Source organism: Chiloscyllium plagiosum, unplaced genomic scaffold (assembly GCF_037043375.1).
Source record: "Chiloscyllium plagiosum isolate Xiang-an unplaced genomic scaffold, Cpla_swu_hap1 HiC_scaffold_3, whole genome shotgun sequence".
NCBI classification, from domain to species: domain Eukaryota; kingdom Metazoa; phylum Chordata; class Chondrichthyes; order Orectolobiformes; family Hemiscylliidae; genus Chiloscyllium; species Chiloscyllium plagiosum.
This window is the reverse complement of record NW_028270141.1, coordinates 7,253,000-7,266,280: the sequence shown is the minus strand read 5'-3', so window position 1 is coordinate 7,266,280 and position 13,281 is coordinate 7,253,000. Positions and strand designations below refer to the sequence as shown.

Sequence of the window (13,281 nt, the reverse complement as noted above, 5' to 3'; positions counted from 1 at the left end):
ATGAAGCAGCAGTCACAACAAAGTCTAGCGAAATGAGCCTTTTATGAATCCACTCTGGGGTGAGCCCACCTCCAATGCTGGCTCCTGTCTGCTTCCTCAGGTTGCAGCTCCACCAATAAAGTGAGGATGGAATAAACATCTCTCCGAGTGATAGTATGAAGTTCCCATATCCAGCACATTACCCATATTCAACAACAACATACATTTATCAAGCATCTTACCTTAGTAATATATCAGAAGGCACTTGACAGGAATATCACCAAATAAATATTCGTACAGGTGACCAAAGCTTCAGTAGTGTTTTGAAAGAGAGAGAGTAGGAGAGTTTTGTTTAACTTTAGTCAAACACTACACGGTTGAGTTTGAATATCCCATGATGTGGCTCAACTGTGTTGTATGAGTAATTTTAAGGAGGTCCACTCCTCAGGGTACAGAACTTTGCTTACATTTCCTGTGCACCTATTTTTGTGGAACATGTTAACTTTCTGCTTTTGATTATTGCAGCATTGAATTTAGGTTGAATTTCAGCTCTTTTTTTTCCTGGATTAGAGGCACTAAATTGAATTAAAACTTTCAGGTGTGGATTTGTGCGCCATTGGAAACCATGACTGTGAACAAATATGTGTAAGCACAACAACAGGCTATCACTGCAAGTGCCATACAGGTTTTATATTGAATGTGGACCAAAAAACCTGTGCAAGTAAGCTACTTACCTCTAACAAAATTTGACACTTTAGAACACTTTTCCAAAAATTTAATACCATTATTTAATAAATTAACAAGCAATTGATTCTGATATCCTGAGGCCTAACCCAATTTATTGCTGGCAATACATCTCATGCTAATTTATTTACAATAATTAAAGTTAATCTTGAGGTGGAATCCTCTAGATATTTGACCTACTTCTTTGAATTACCTTTCCTGACACTTGCCTGTTGTTCTTTGAAAACATTATCAAAGCATTTTTTTTTAACTGTAGTGAGATATTATTTCAATAAAAGATAATCTGGCATTTTTGCATGGGTGGTTTTCATTTTAAAAAAACATTGACCTATTTTCTGTGCCGTTTTACAAATGCAGTTAAATTATTAGTCTGTCATTGCAAACAAAATCTGCACAGTAACCATGTCTGTAATCACAGAATAGAATTTTACTTTGCAGAAGAAGCTCAGAGAAAAATCACGATTGAAGATCCCTGCAAGTGTGAAGCTTTGCTTGATTTTCAAAGAGACGTCCAGTCCAATTTCCAAGCACTGGCTAGTAAAAATATCCTTTTTAATAATTAGTTTTGAATCTCCATCCAGATTTCTTTTGTTCCAGGTTGCATAATGAATTTTGTAACGAGACTACTATGCTTCTATAGATCTAAATGAAGTTAAAACAGTTGTTAAAGCAATAATAGAATATAATAAGGTGAATGAAAAATTTTTTTTACTGGTACTTCTGGTCATTTATAACTGTACAAACATTACATTTTGAGCTTCCGGATATATAGCAGATACATTTACAAGTGTGGTCAGGATCATATTTAGCAAGCGGATATTACTAACATTTGGCTGGCAACAGTGAAGAGGTTTAGCTAGTATTATTACACGTTAACAGAAAGGTTCAGCACAGATTCATATCCTTCCATTATATCGATGACACAGATAGATGAAGGGCTTTTGCTCGAAACATCAATTTTTCTGTTTCTGTCCTGCTGTGCTTTTCCAGCACCACACTAATCTTAACTCTAATCTCCAGCATCTGCAGTACCCACTTCTGCCACAGATAAATATAGATTGATTACATCTATTATCTCGACATCATGCCTGTAGGAAAGGATTAGACAGATCATGAAAATTAGAATTGATTGAAAGAAATAAAATGAAATGTGATTTTCATGGCCTTTTCATTGTGAATGATAATGCTTGATTTGGTCAGTAATATACAGTTTATAACTATTGTAAGGTCATATTTACAAACCTAATGTAGTAATCCTTAACTATTTCATACTAAATCAAGTAACAAAAAAAATACGAGCATTTGAAAACCAGCTGCGTCGATTCTGAACATTATGTGAGCACTCTTTGAAGAGTACATCTTATTTGTCATTTCTTTTTGGCTAACTGACCATTTTATTGAGCACAGTTCTTTGCAAGCTTCCATTATAATCTTGATCAGACTAATTACTTTTATTGCTGTGCTGCAGCTATAGATTTAAAAACAAAGTAGAGAATAATAAGAGATGCCATGAAGAAAACTGAAGCCATTCATTCAGGTGTTACTATATATTGGCTCAGTTGTTGAAAGTATTGATTTTACTACTGTGACATATTGCATAAGTGATATATATCAATATTAGTCTTAACTGTATACACTTCACAAATAAGTTGGTAGAGAAAAGAAATTAGGAGTAAAGGAATGCTTAAATATATTATGTAGAAAATATACCACCTGATTGATCTATTTTGTTGTCATAAATACCATGTTTTGAACATAAATAACCATTAATTCTTGTCACTATGGATGCTATGGACAAGAATACGCATAATGTATATTTGAATTCAACTCTAATGTATTCTATTTTCATATCCAGTAAAATGTATATTTGACAGTAAAGAAGTTAAATAAATCGCTTTGTTTTCTGATGTTTGTGTTCGTAATTCAACTATTATTGTAGCTGATATAAATGTATGGAAGATTGTGAAAATGCACCAAATGGCTAGTTTTCTATTCATTCAATCCCACCAGCATGCATTAAAATTTATCTTTGATTTAATTAAACTTTGTTTATTTTCAATTACTTTACCTTTGTATATTAACATACACCATCTCTTGATCTAATTTGATCCAATACTTATATTTAGTTGAAGGTATTAAACAAAACATTACTCCATTGCCCTTAAAGATTTGGGGGGCACGGTGGCACAGTGGTTATCACTACTGTCTCACAGTGCCAGAGACCCAAGTTCAATTCCCGCCTCAGGTGACTGTGCAAACTCCGCACATTCTCCCTATGTCTGCGTGGGTTTCCTCCGGGTGTTCCGGTTTCCTCCCACAGTCCAAAAATGTGCAGGTTAGGTGAATTGGCCATGCTAAATTGCCTGTAGTGTTAGGTGTAGGGGAATGGGTCTGGGTGGGTTGCTCTTCGGAGGGTCGGTGTGGACTTGTTGGACCGAAGGGCCTGTTTCCACACTGTAAGTAATCTAATCATATTAAAAATCAAAGTCCAATTATTTGAGACATTTTGTAACAAAAAAAAAGAGTAAACTCTGACAAAATCTGCTGCTTTCCCTAACTGATTCTTCCTGTCATATATCTCGGTGTACCAGCTAGCATCATCACATTGAGGATAATTCTTCTTGCAGAAGGCTGGGTTTAAATATCAGCGTTGCATATGAGTTCATAGATGTCTTATGAAACTTGTCTTAGTCTAATAGCTTCTCCCATAATGAGGATATCATTTTATGGCAAACAGAGATGGCAATCGACTTTTGGCTTGAACAGCTGCCTTTGCTTTGTATCTCAATCTTCACTCTCAGGTGGTACACTTGTTTATTACAAGATCTTGACCCTAATTTTAATAATAACTTGCTATTTTGATTGTGATTGGGCATCTGCTTCCGACAATTTCATGTTAATTGCATGTATGTTCATGGAAGTTTTGAGTCTTTCAAACATTTCCTTTCTATTCTCTCCTCATGTAATTGTTGAGTTTCCTTTGAAAAGTATTCAGACTATTTGCCTATGGTAACAAAGTTCCATACTGTAATCACTGTTTGAGTAAACAAAATTCTCCTTATTTCCCAATTGGATTTACCAGGAATATCTAATTTTTAATGACTCCTTGTTTAGACCCTGTGTAAGTGGAAACCCTCGACATCAACTCTGTCCAATCCATTCATAATTTTAAAGACTTCTATCAGGTATTTTCAGAGTCTTCTCCTACCTAAAAGGAAAGAATTTCAATCAGTTGAAGCTTTCCCGATGACTCAGACAGAGTCTCTAAGTTCCAGTGTCCTTTTTGTCTATCAGTTCCTCACTTTAAAAAAATATAGAGAGTAGAACTGTATATACGTGTGGGTTGGCCACGATCTTCTACAAGTTTAACATAACTTCATTATTTTTAAATGTTATACTCCTAGAAATAGGTCCCAGTAGTTTTTTTAAAGCATTTTTTAAAATTACTTTGTTTACCTGCCAAGTTGATTTTAATTTACCTCTCTCTCCAAGTTGCTGTGAACGTCATCAACACTAAATTTTACATTTTCTTGCTGGCAATGATACATGTTTTTCCCCATAAATGTATATCACTTCATTTTTAACTATGTTAAATTTGTAACTTTTAACTGCCCAGTTTGAAATCTTTTCATAAAAACCAAAGCTGGAAATCAGAAACTAACCGAAATTGCCAGAAAGTCTCCACCGGCATTTGTATAGATAAAGCTAAATTAATTTTTTGGGTCCAGTGACCCTTCTTCAGAACTGGAAAATTTTCCACTGTCTTTTCATATTATGTCATGTTGTTCCTTAGTCTTAGTTCAATATGCACTATCCTTCACAAGTTCATTTATTCCTAGGTCTGAATCATGAATCCAAACTATGAATAATTGTAGTACCAGGATGGGTTTTCCTTCTTCATTCACAAGATGTAAACGTCATTGATCAGGCCAGCATTTATTCCCCATCTCTAATTGCCCAGAGGGCAGTTACTAGTCAACCACATTGCCGTGGGTCTGAAATCACATGCAGACAAGACCAGGTAAGGACAGCAAATTTCCTTCCCTAATGGACATTAGTTAAGCCGATGAGTTTTTCCAACAATCGTCAATGGTTGATTCTTGTGCTAGTCTTTCTACTTTCCTCCAATTATGTTTTACCCCCCCCCAACATGCCTGCAGCTTCTTTGCGTGCTTGTGCATGTATATGAATTTCCTGATTGCTGACACCATAGGATCCTCTCCTGCCTGTGGCTAAACAGATACCCAGTCGTCAGCAATCCCGTGACTGGCAGCAACTTGGGCTGTTTCTTCCTTGGTCTTCAGGTGCTTTCAAATCTAATATAGCCAATATATCCACTGAAGTGGTATTGCCAGGGGGAGGGGAGGGGAGAATGGTAGTGGCAGTAGTGATGGTGGAGGACTGTAGGAGGCAGCCTTTACGGTATTATCCCTGAAGCATCAGAGTACTTTCTTCCTCGGAGGTCTGGAGGGGATGTTTTGCCAGTGATACCCTCTTGCCTGAGGGGATTGTGGACCTGACTGTACTACCTGCAAGACATAAATAAAGGATTGAAGGCATCGCACACAGGGCAATTTGTGGTAGGTGGAAATTATAATGGTAGTTGGATCAGTGTGTGCATTGCACTACAAGGAATCTTGCTGCTTCCTCAATTAGCAGGACATGGATATTTCAACATCGCTGCAGGAGCTGTCCTGGACCTCTCTGGCATATGCCAGTATCCTGTATTTGTAGGGGATGAGCAAGCAGATGACCCTATTGTCTGTCCTGGCTTTTTTTGGTCCCATTAAGTGCGGTTTTCTCCTGCATAGAGAGAGGGGGGTTGAGTGTAGAACATGGCTGACCAGCTGTTAATGTTGGTGCATATCAAGGCTGTGGTGACCAGAGAGAATGAGTAGGGAACTGGAGAAACCATGCAGGGTTAGTAAGTGGAGTTGTTGGGTGAGAGCGAGTGAGAAATGTGACAAGTAATACAGAGAGTGGTAGAGATGAGTGTTGGTGGGAGGTAGGTGGTGTAGCAGAGATAGTGAAAATGAAGTAGCTATGGGAGGATGTTGGCACTTAGCCTGGCAGAGCAGAGAAATTCACTAAACCTTCATGCAACATTGCAGGGCTTCTCACCAGATGGTTGAGAATGCACTGACCAGGTAAGCATATTCAGTGCAGCCTGGCAGGGTCTGGTGTTGTGGCCTCTACTAGTGTTCCTGGGGTGAGAAGCTGGCCCTCCTCTCTAATACCTTGCTCATCAGGATGTTAAGGTCACATCAGCCAATCACACCATGCCCTCCGAGTGTGTGCAGTTGTGTAGGGCAGCTTCAGAACAGTGTTTTTCCTGTGTGCAACACTGTTTTAAAGATAGTGCCGGTTCCAGGGACACTATCTATTCTAGGATATGAGAGTCGTGCGTTCTTTTGGCTGAATAAAGTGTTGAATCCAGCTGCTAGGTGAATGAAAAGGCTACCATAGAGGTGTGTTTGGGATGATATTTTCAGAAAACCTCAATGAAACTTGATGAAAGCGCTCCTTTGTCGAAATATGGCAAGATTCAGTCCAGAGAATCTGGCGTTTTGTAACATCATTGTTATAGGAATTCATTGTATGCAAATCGAATGCTGCATTTCCTACATGATAAAATGACTGCAATTCTAAGATATTTCACTGATTAAAAACACTTTGAGATATCTTGTGGTTATGAAAGGCAGTATTGAAGTAAATATTAGAGAGGAGACAGTATTAATTTGAGCAGGGATGGCAGAGAATTAAATCTTTTAGTGTGATGACATTCCTTTAAAATTGAAAATAATGTTTTGGAAATTATAATTTGGAGATGCCGGTGTTGGACTGGGGTGTACAAAGTTAAAAATCACACAACACCAGGTTATAGTCCAACAGGTTTAATTGGAAGCACACTAGCTTTCGGAGCGCACTCCAAAAGCTAGTGCTTCCAATTAAACCTGTTGGACTATAACCTGGTGTTGTGTGATTGTTAACTTTGGAAATTATAGGTTTCTTAACTTGATATTTCCAATGGGAAAATCCTTGCGGCTTGTTATAACGGAAATAGTCTACAGACATCTAGGAAAAGCAAAGGCAATAAATCCAAGTCAATACAAGATATTAAAGGCAGGTATTATTTACTGGATTTTTGCAAGAAATTCCAGATACCACATTTTAAGATGTCACTTTAAGCAGTCTGCAGTTGAAGTACGTAACAAATAGAAGGCTCAATTCAAATGTTGCCAACACAACTTGCATGCCAATCAAAATTTTTTTAGTTGTTAAATATTCTTGACTATATTGATGTGATGTATGTGAGGACAATGAACATAATTCACTTGAATAAGAAGGATATCCTTTCTGTTTCAAATAAATGGTTTAAAAATGTTCCACTGTCTGCCTGGACTGGGCAGTACATCTACACTTTACATTCCCTACTGATTGAGTCAGTTGTATATGGGAATTTCTGAGAATGAAGAACCTTTCTAGTTTAGGACAGGAGATGTTGTTGAATGAAATTTCATATACCATTTTGTTCCCTTCATTTAATGTCTTAGCTACTTTCCTATAAACTTCCTGGTTCAGCAGGGTCGAGAAATAAAAGTGATTTAAAAAACTAAAGAAATTAGAGAAGTTTATAAAATCTTGAGGGGTATGGATAGGATGAATAATCAAGGTCTTTTCACCAGGGTAGTGGAGTCCAAACCTAGAGGGCACAGGTTTAACGTGAGGGGTGAAAGATTTAAAAGGGACTTCAGGGGCAACTTTTTCACAGAGGGTGGTGCTTACATGGAATGAGCCGCCAGAGGAGGTAGAGGAAGCGGGTAGAATTAAAATATTTAAAAAGCAACTGGATGGGTATATGAATAGGAAAGGTTTAGCGGGATATGGGCCAAATGGTGGCAAATGGGACTAGATTAATTTAGGATATCTGGTTGGCATGGATGAGTTTGACTAAAGGATCTGTTTCCGTGCTGTACAATTCTATGACTGTATGACTGTGGATGCTGGAAATTGGAAACAAAAACATAAATTGCTGGAAAAACTTAGGTCTGGCATGAATATTGGATAAAATTTCAGAAGTGTTTAAGACAAAGGATTTACAGAGATATTGATGTACAAGACCAGATTACAACCAATGCGTTTTGAATTAGTTAAAATCTCACTCATAGAATAGAATCATCAAAAGACTCAGCAGAAGGAGATCATTTGGCCTATCATACCTCTGCCACCATTTTGAAAGAGTGATCCAATTTATTTTCTGTTTAATTCTATCATCATAATCAGGCACATTGTTTCTTTTCAATTATGTATGCTATTTTGAAAGTTATTGTTGAATCTGCTTCTTCCATTCTGTCAAGCAATGCATTCAAATCAATAATAAATCACTGCATTAAAAAGTTTCACCTTTTACTAGTTCCCCTTCAAGCCATTCACTATCCTGACTTGGAAATATGTCATCATTCCTTCACTGTTGTTGGAACAAAAGACTGGAAATCCCCTCCTCACAGCATAAATTGCACTTAATCATGGCAACCACCACCATCACCAATACACTTCCCTCCCAGCTTCTCAAGGACAAGAATTGGCATTACATGCTGCCCTAACTAGCAACACCCATACCCTATAAACACAAAGAAAGTGCTTAGATCGCTGTCCTCTGCTTACAGACCTTTCTGCAATTGAGAAGTTTGAGCTTATTTACACTGTTGAAAGCCTTCAGGATTTTGAAGACTTCTACCAGATTTTCTAATCTTCATTTATGTGCTATGCTCAGAGAAAAGTAATCCCACTTTTTCCAGAGATCCCACATAACTGAAGTGTTTCATACCTGGTACCATTCTGGCAAATTAATCTGCACCATAAGGTCTTTTTTTTCTGGAGTTGCTGTACAGAATTGGCCACAATACTCTAACTGCAGCCTAGACAATATTTCATAAGGATTAACATAAATTCTTTGTTGTTATACTCTATGCTCTTATTAATAAAGTCATGGAACATGTCTTTCTTTTTGATATCTGCGATATTTGTTATTTCTGCCAAGACTCTGAAAGAGTAAGGTAATTGAGTGAATGAAAAAGGATGCTTGCCTATGCTTCTGCAATTGGGAGGGTCCGGTGTATGGGATCGTTATTTCCCACTTCCAAGTACTGTAAATTGCCATCTAACTCCTTCATGTATTGCACAAATAAATTCTAGATTGTTGGTTTGATTTTGATAGTTTGTTGAAGAAAGCAAATGGAGTCCAAAGATGTGGAGCTTAGGTGAATTAGCCATGCTAAATTCCCCATGGTGTCCAGGGATATGCAGGTTGGGTGAATAAGCCATGTGAAATGTGGGTTGCAGGGATGTGGTGGGTGAGATGCATCTGGTTGAGGTGCTCTTTGGAGACTCAATGGGCTGAATAGCCTGCTTCCACACGGTAGGGATTCAATGATTAGATATGATCTATGAATCAGACAGTGAATGCAAAAGATGACTTTCAATGGCACTCTGAAAGGTGATATAGTCCCAACGCCATAGCATTTTGTTGTTTATTCTCATTGGAAGATGTTTAAAAGATAACATGATAATGACAATCATTTCCATACTTAGCTGGAAAATAAAGTGAGTGAGTGATAAAATGTAATTTAGCGAAATAAGACAAAATATCTTTGTGCCACCCTTACACTACACTGGAAGATACTGGATGGAACTTTCCAAAGCACTAAATAATGTGAGCATCAGTGAGAAATTTGGGAAACTAGGGGGAGACGGCCAGTGAGGGGCTTCGTAATGTTGAGAATAAAAAGTTACATTTTCCAATCAAGTGTTGACAGACCTATTTGGATGTAGTAGCATGTATTGACATCTCATTAATACCTAATCATTAAGATCATATGAAGAGTAGACCATTCTGCCCATCAAGCCTGCTCCATTATTTAATACAATCATGGCTGATCAAACAGTTCAATGCCTTTTACCCACACTATCCCCATAACCCCTTATGCCATCAATAATCAAAAATTTATCAACTTCTACTTCAAAGATAACCAAATACTACGGAGCTTTGAGGTAGAGAATTCCAAGGATTTACCACTGTAACAATTTCTTCTCAGCTCAGACCGAAATAGGATCCCTAGTTTTAGATTGTGCCTCCTGATTCGAGTCTCAACTAATGGAACCATTTTACCTTCATCCACCCTGCCAATCCCATTAAATGTTTTGAAGGTATCAATGAAATCACCTCTCATTCTTTGCAAGTCCGGAGAATACTGCCTAATTTGACAGTTCCACTATTTTGGGAACAAGTCTGGTGAACCTTCCTGTACTCCCTCTATAGTAACAATATTTTACCTCCGAAAGCTAGTGTGCTTCCAATTAAACCTGTTGGACTATAACCTGGTGTTGTGTGATTTTTAATGTTTTACTTGATATTACAACATATTCTTGATATGTAGTTCCCATTCTCCTACCACCAGATTAAAACTGGATGGAGACAATTCCTGACAATGAGATCAAGAGCAGTTACTTTACTCCAGCCCCTTGCTTGCTCCTCCAACTCACCACCTTAGATTCCAGTCACCAAAGTTTTAGGGCATACTCCATAGGTAGTGACTGCAAGCCCTCCCATCCATGGACCTTGTTATCTGACATGCGCCTGTGTACCAGTCGCACCACACCCTCATGGCACATCCCCGGTACATTTACAAGATGAGTCTGCACTTCCAACACTGGAGTGCACTGGCCCCTCTCTTTGCAATGTTACTGCAAGGACACTTGTTGCATCAGCAACAATCTCATACACCTCAGGGCTCTGAACTTACTCCCTTAACACTTACTCAGATGCCCACTTGGGTGTTTACAGCATCCCTAACTTGCTCTGCCTTGTCTTTTTGTACTTCCCTACACTAGCCAAAACTTAAATGATTCACAGTACTTCTGCCTTATCTTGTCTTTTAGCGCAGATACAAAGCCAGTTGCACTCTCAATTGCCAGCAGTGATCAGTCAAGGAGATAGATATATTGTTGTACCTCATTGTACAATGTCATTCTCACACGTGCAGCTTGTGCCAGCTGCTATGTGACAACACATGTTGTATATGCATCAACCAAATGGCTATGACTCACAGTCTAAGGGGAGTAGTCCTCAGTCAGGTCAAGGGAGACAGAATTTAGTTGGGGGTTCCATCACAGCAAGTCAAGGTAGCCTCTGATATTAGTCCAAGGGCTGGGCACTGTGAACTGGCAATGGTCAGGGATAGGGGTCTGTATCTCTACAATCCAGTGTGCGTGTCACAATCAGCTCTGTGGTTCCAGTGCAACCAGTAAGTTGTTCAAGGAGCTGCACACAAATCAGTCAGGGGCTGTCCAACCACGTGAGTGGTCCATAGTCAGTTCTGGGGGTCTATCCACTATAGGTGAAGGACAGCTGCTGTGAATGGTAAGCTGGGGAACTTAATTGTTGAAATTGGAGGTAACATATTGGGATGCAGAGGGGATAACAATTGCAAAAGGGCAACTCAACATATAATGGTGGGAGTCTACGGAGAACAAGATGCAAAATCTTGACATCCCAAAAACTTTTAAATTGTATAATATCTTGATTTAATCTCAATAACAGAATGAATTCAGTAATTGTTATCTTCCAAATTCCTTCCGTTTTGCAAAGGTCCCGGTGGATTGGAAAACTGAAAACTTTACACATCCATTCTGAAGCCTCTCGCTCAATAGCAATAGATAACAGGTTTATTTCTACTTCTACTTTTGAAATAAAAATTTCTTCACATTTCAAAAAATAATCCAAAATATCCAGAGTATCAAGTAAAACAATACTTCTAAAAGATGTATCGCTCTTTTTTCTCCTTCAGTTGCCTCTCTACCTGATGAAGGAGCAGTGCTCCGAAAGCTAGTGCTACCAAATAAATCTGTCGGACTATAACCTGGTGTTGCGTGATTTTTAACTTTGTTCTTCCATAAAGGCAGGTCCCACTGAAAGAAGGCATATCAATTTGAAATCTTGATAGTTAACAATTTCAGTTCTTGTTGGATGCTCACTCTTGAGGTTATTCATGAATGTTGTAACATTCCAAGATACAAAATTTAGATATTTCTTCTGGTTTGTTTTTAGAAGCTGGAGATCTTGGTAAATGTGATTCCCAAGACAAGAAAACCGGGACAGACTATTTTTATGGCAGCGTTTCCAGCTTGTTCCATTTGGAGTGAATAAAGGGTATCTGGAGGAGGCCTGCACAGTAAAAGATGCTGCTATTGCTGCACACAGCAGATTAACACCTTCATGCATTTTAATCAAAGCAAAATGCTGTAGATGCTGGAAATCTGAAATGTAAACCGGGAGTGCTGAAGGAACTCAAGTCTGGAAGGAACTATGGAGAGATCTTTAGAAAATAGGCAGCAGGTTTCGAAAGGAGGATCTGGATTGGCGCAGGCATGGAGGGCTGAAGGGCCTATGCCTGTGCTGTAATTTTCTTTGTTCTTAGAGGACCAGAGCTACATTTTGAATTCAAAGTGACCTTGGACTGAAGGGAGAGGTGGAAAAGTGACAGGTATCATGCTGTAGAAAAGAGTAGTGAAAAGTAAGTGGAAGTGAAGTTAGGTCAGGGGAAGTTTAGAGCATGAGCAAGATTAGAAATCACTTGTATCATGGAATAAAAATAATCAAATGATTGTAGAAAAAAAATAGATCCAGAGCAGATATTAATAGTAGGTGTCAATGGCAGAACATATGTCAGTTCTGCTGAAAGTGAAACCAAGAATATCAGATACTGGAGCAGCAGGGAAGACTAAATAGGAGAACAGAGTTTGTGCTGAGATATTTTTTAACTCAACATTAAGTCCAGAAGGCTAAGTGCTAAAGGTAAGGAGATTCCGTTCCTCCATCTTCCATTGGACTTCACGGGAAAACCTCAGCAGAACTAAGACAAGAATTTGAGCCATGAGTGCAAGATGGTGTATTAAATTAATTAGCAACTGGAAGGTCAAGGTCTTGATTGTTGACTGAACAGAGGCATTCTGCAAGGTAGTCACTCAAACTCTATTATTTGGTCTCCCCATTGTCTCAGCAACTGTATTGAGAGCAGTGAATAGTCGATTAGATAGAAAGAATTCCAGGACAGTTGGAGAAAAGGTTTGGGGATTTCTGTGAGGAGGAAGGATGTAAAAAGGAAGGTGTTACACTTGATGAAATTGCACAGGCAAGTGTCATAGGTGGGGAATGAGCTGTTGGGGGTGATAGAGTCATGGAGTTAGAGAGCACAGAAACAGGCCCTTGGGCCCAACTCGTCTATACTGATCAGCTTTCCTAAATTGAACTGTCCAGTTTGCCTCTTTGCACCCCATATTCCTCGAAACCATTCTTATCCATGTACATGTCCAAATGTCTTTAGATGTTATAATTGTACCCACCTCTGGCAGCTTGTTCCATACACACCACACTGAAATCATCATCCCCAGGTCCCTTTCAAATCTTCTCCCAAAACCTATGCCCTCTAGTTTTGGGCTCCCCTACCCTGGGAAAAAACTTTGGCTATTTGCACAGTTCATGCCCTCATGATATTATAA

The 13,281-nt window shown here is 38.6% G+C and overlaps 1 protein-coding gene and 1 long non-coding RNA gene across 3 annotated transcripts in view; one reads left to right on the top strand and one right to left on the bottom strand.

Moving 5' to 3' along the window:
• LOC122540602 (uncharacterized) overlaps positions 1-2,630 on the top strand; it is a 46,030-nt gene extending 43,400 nt beyond the window's left edge. Inside the window, exons 14-16 of one of the 2 annotated variants that reach the window (XM_043676527.2) lie at positions 578-700; positions 1,162-1,266; positions 1,996-2,630. In XM_043676527.2, the coding sequence (XP_043532462.2) occupies positions 578-700; positions 1,162-1,266; positions 1,996-2,051 (284 nt within the window). In that variant the 3' untranslated portion in view covers positions 2,052-2,630. The remainder of the gene's footprint in view (positions 1-577; positions 701-1,161; positions 1,267-1,995) is intronic. The other variant, XM_043676566.2, reaches the window with a different exon arrangement.
• On the bottom strand, positions 1,257-13,241 carry LOC148150514 (uncharacterized). Its single transcript, XR_015752325.1, has 3 exons — positions 13,126-13,241; positions 4,602-5,252; positions 1,257-1,811 (listed from the first exon to the last, which is right to left on the bottom strand). It is a non-coding gene; the product is annotated as an uncharacterized LOC148150514 (long non-coding RNA).
• Between the last annotated feature and the right edge of the window lie 40 nt (positions 13,242-13,281).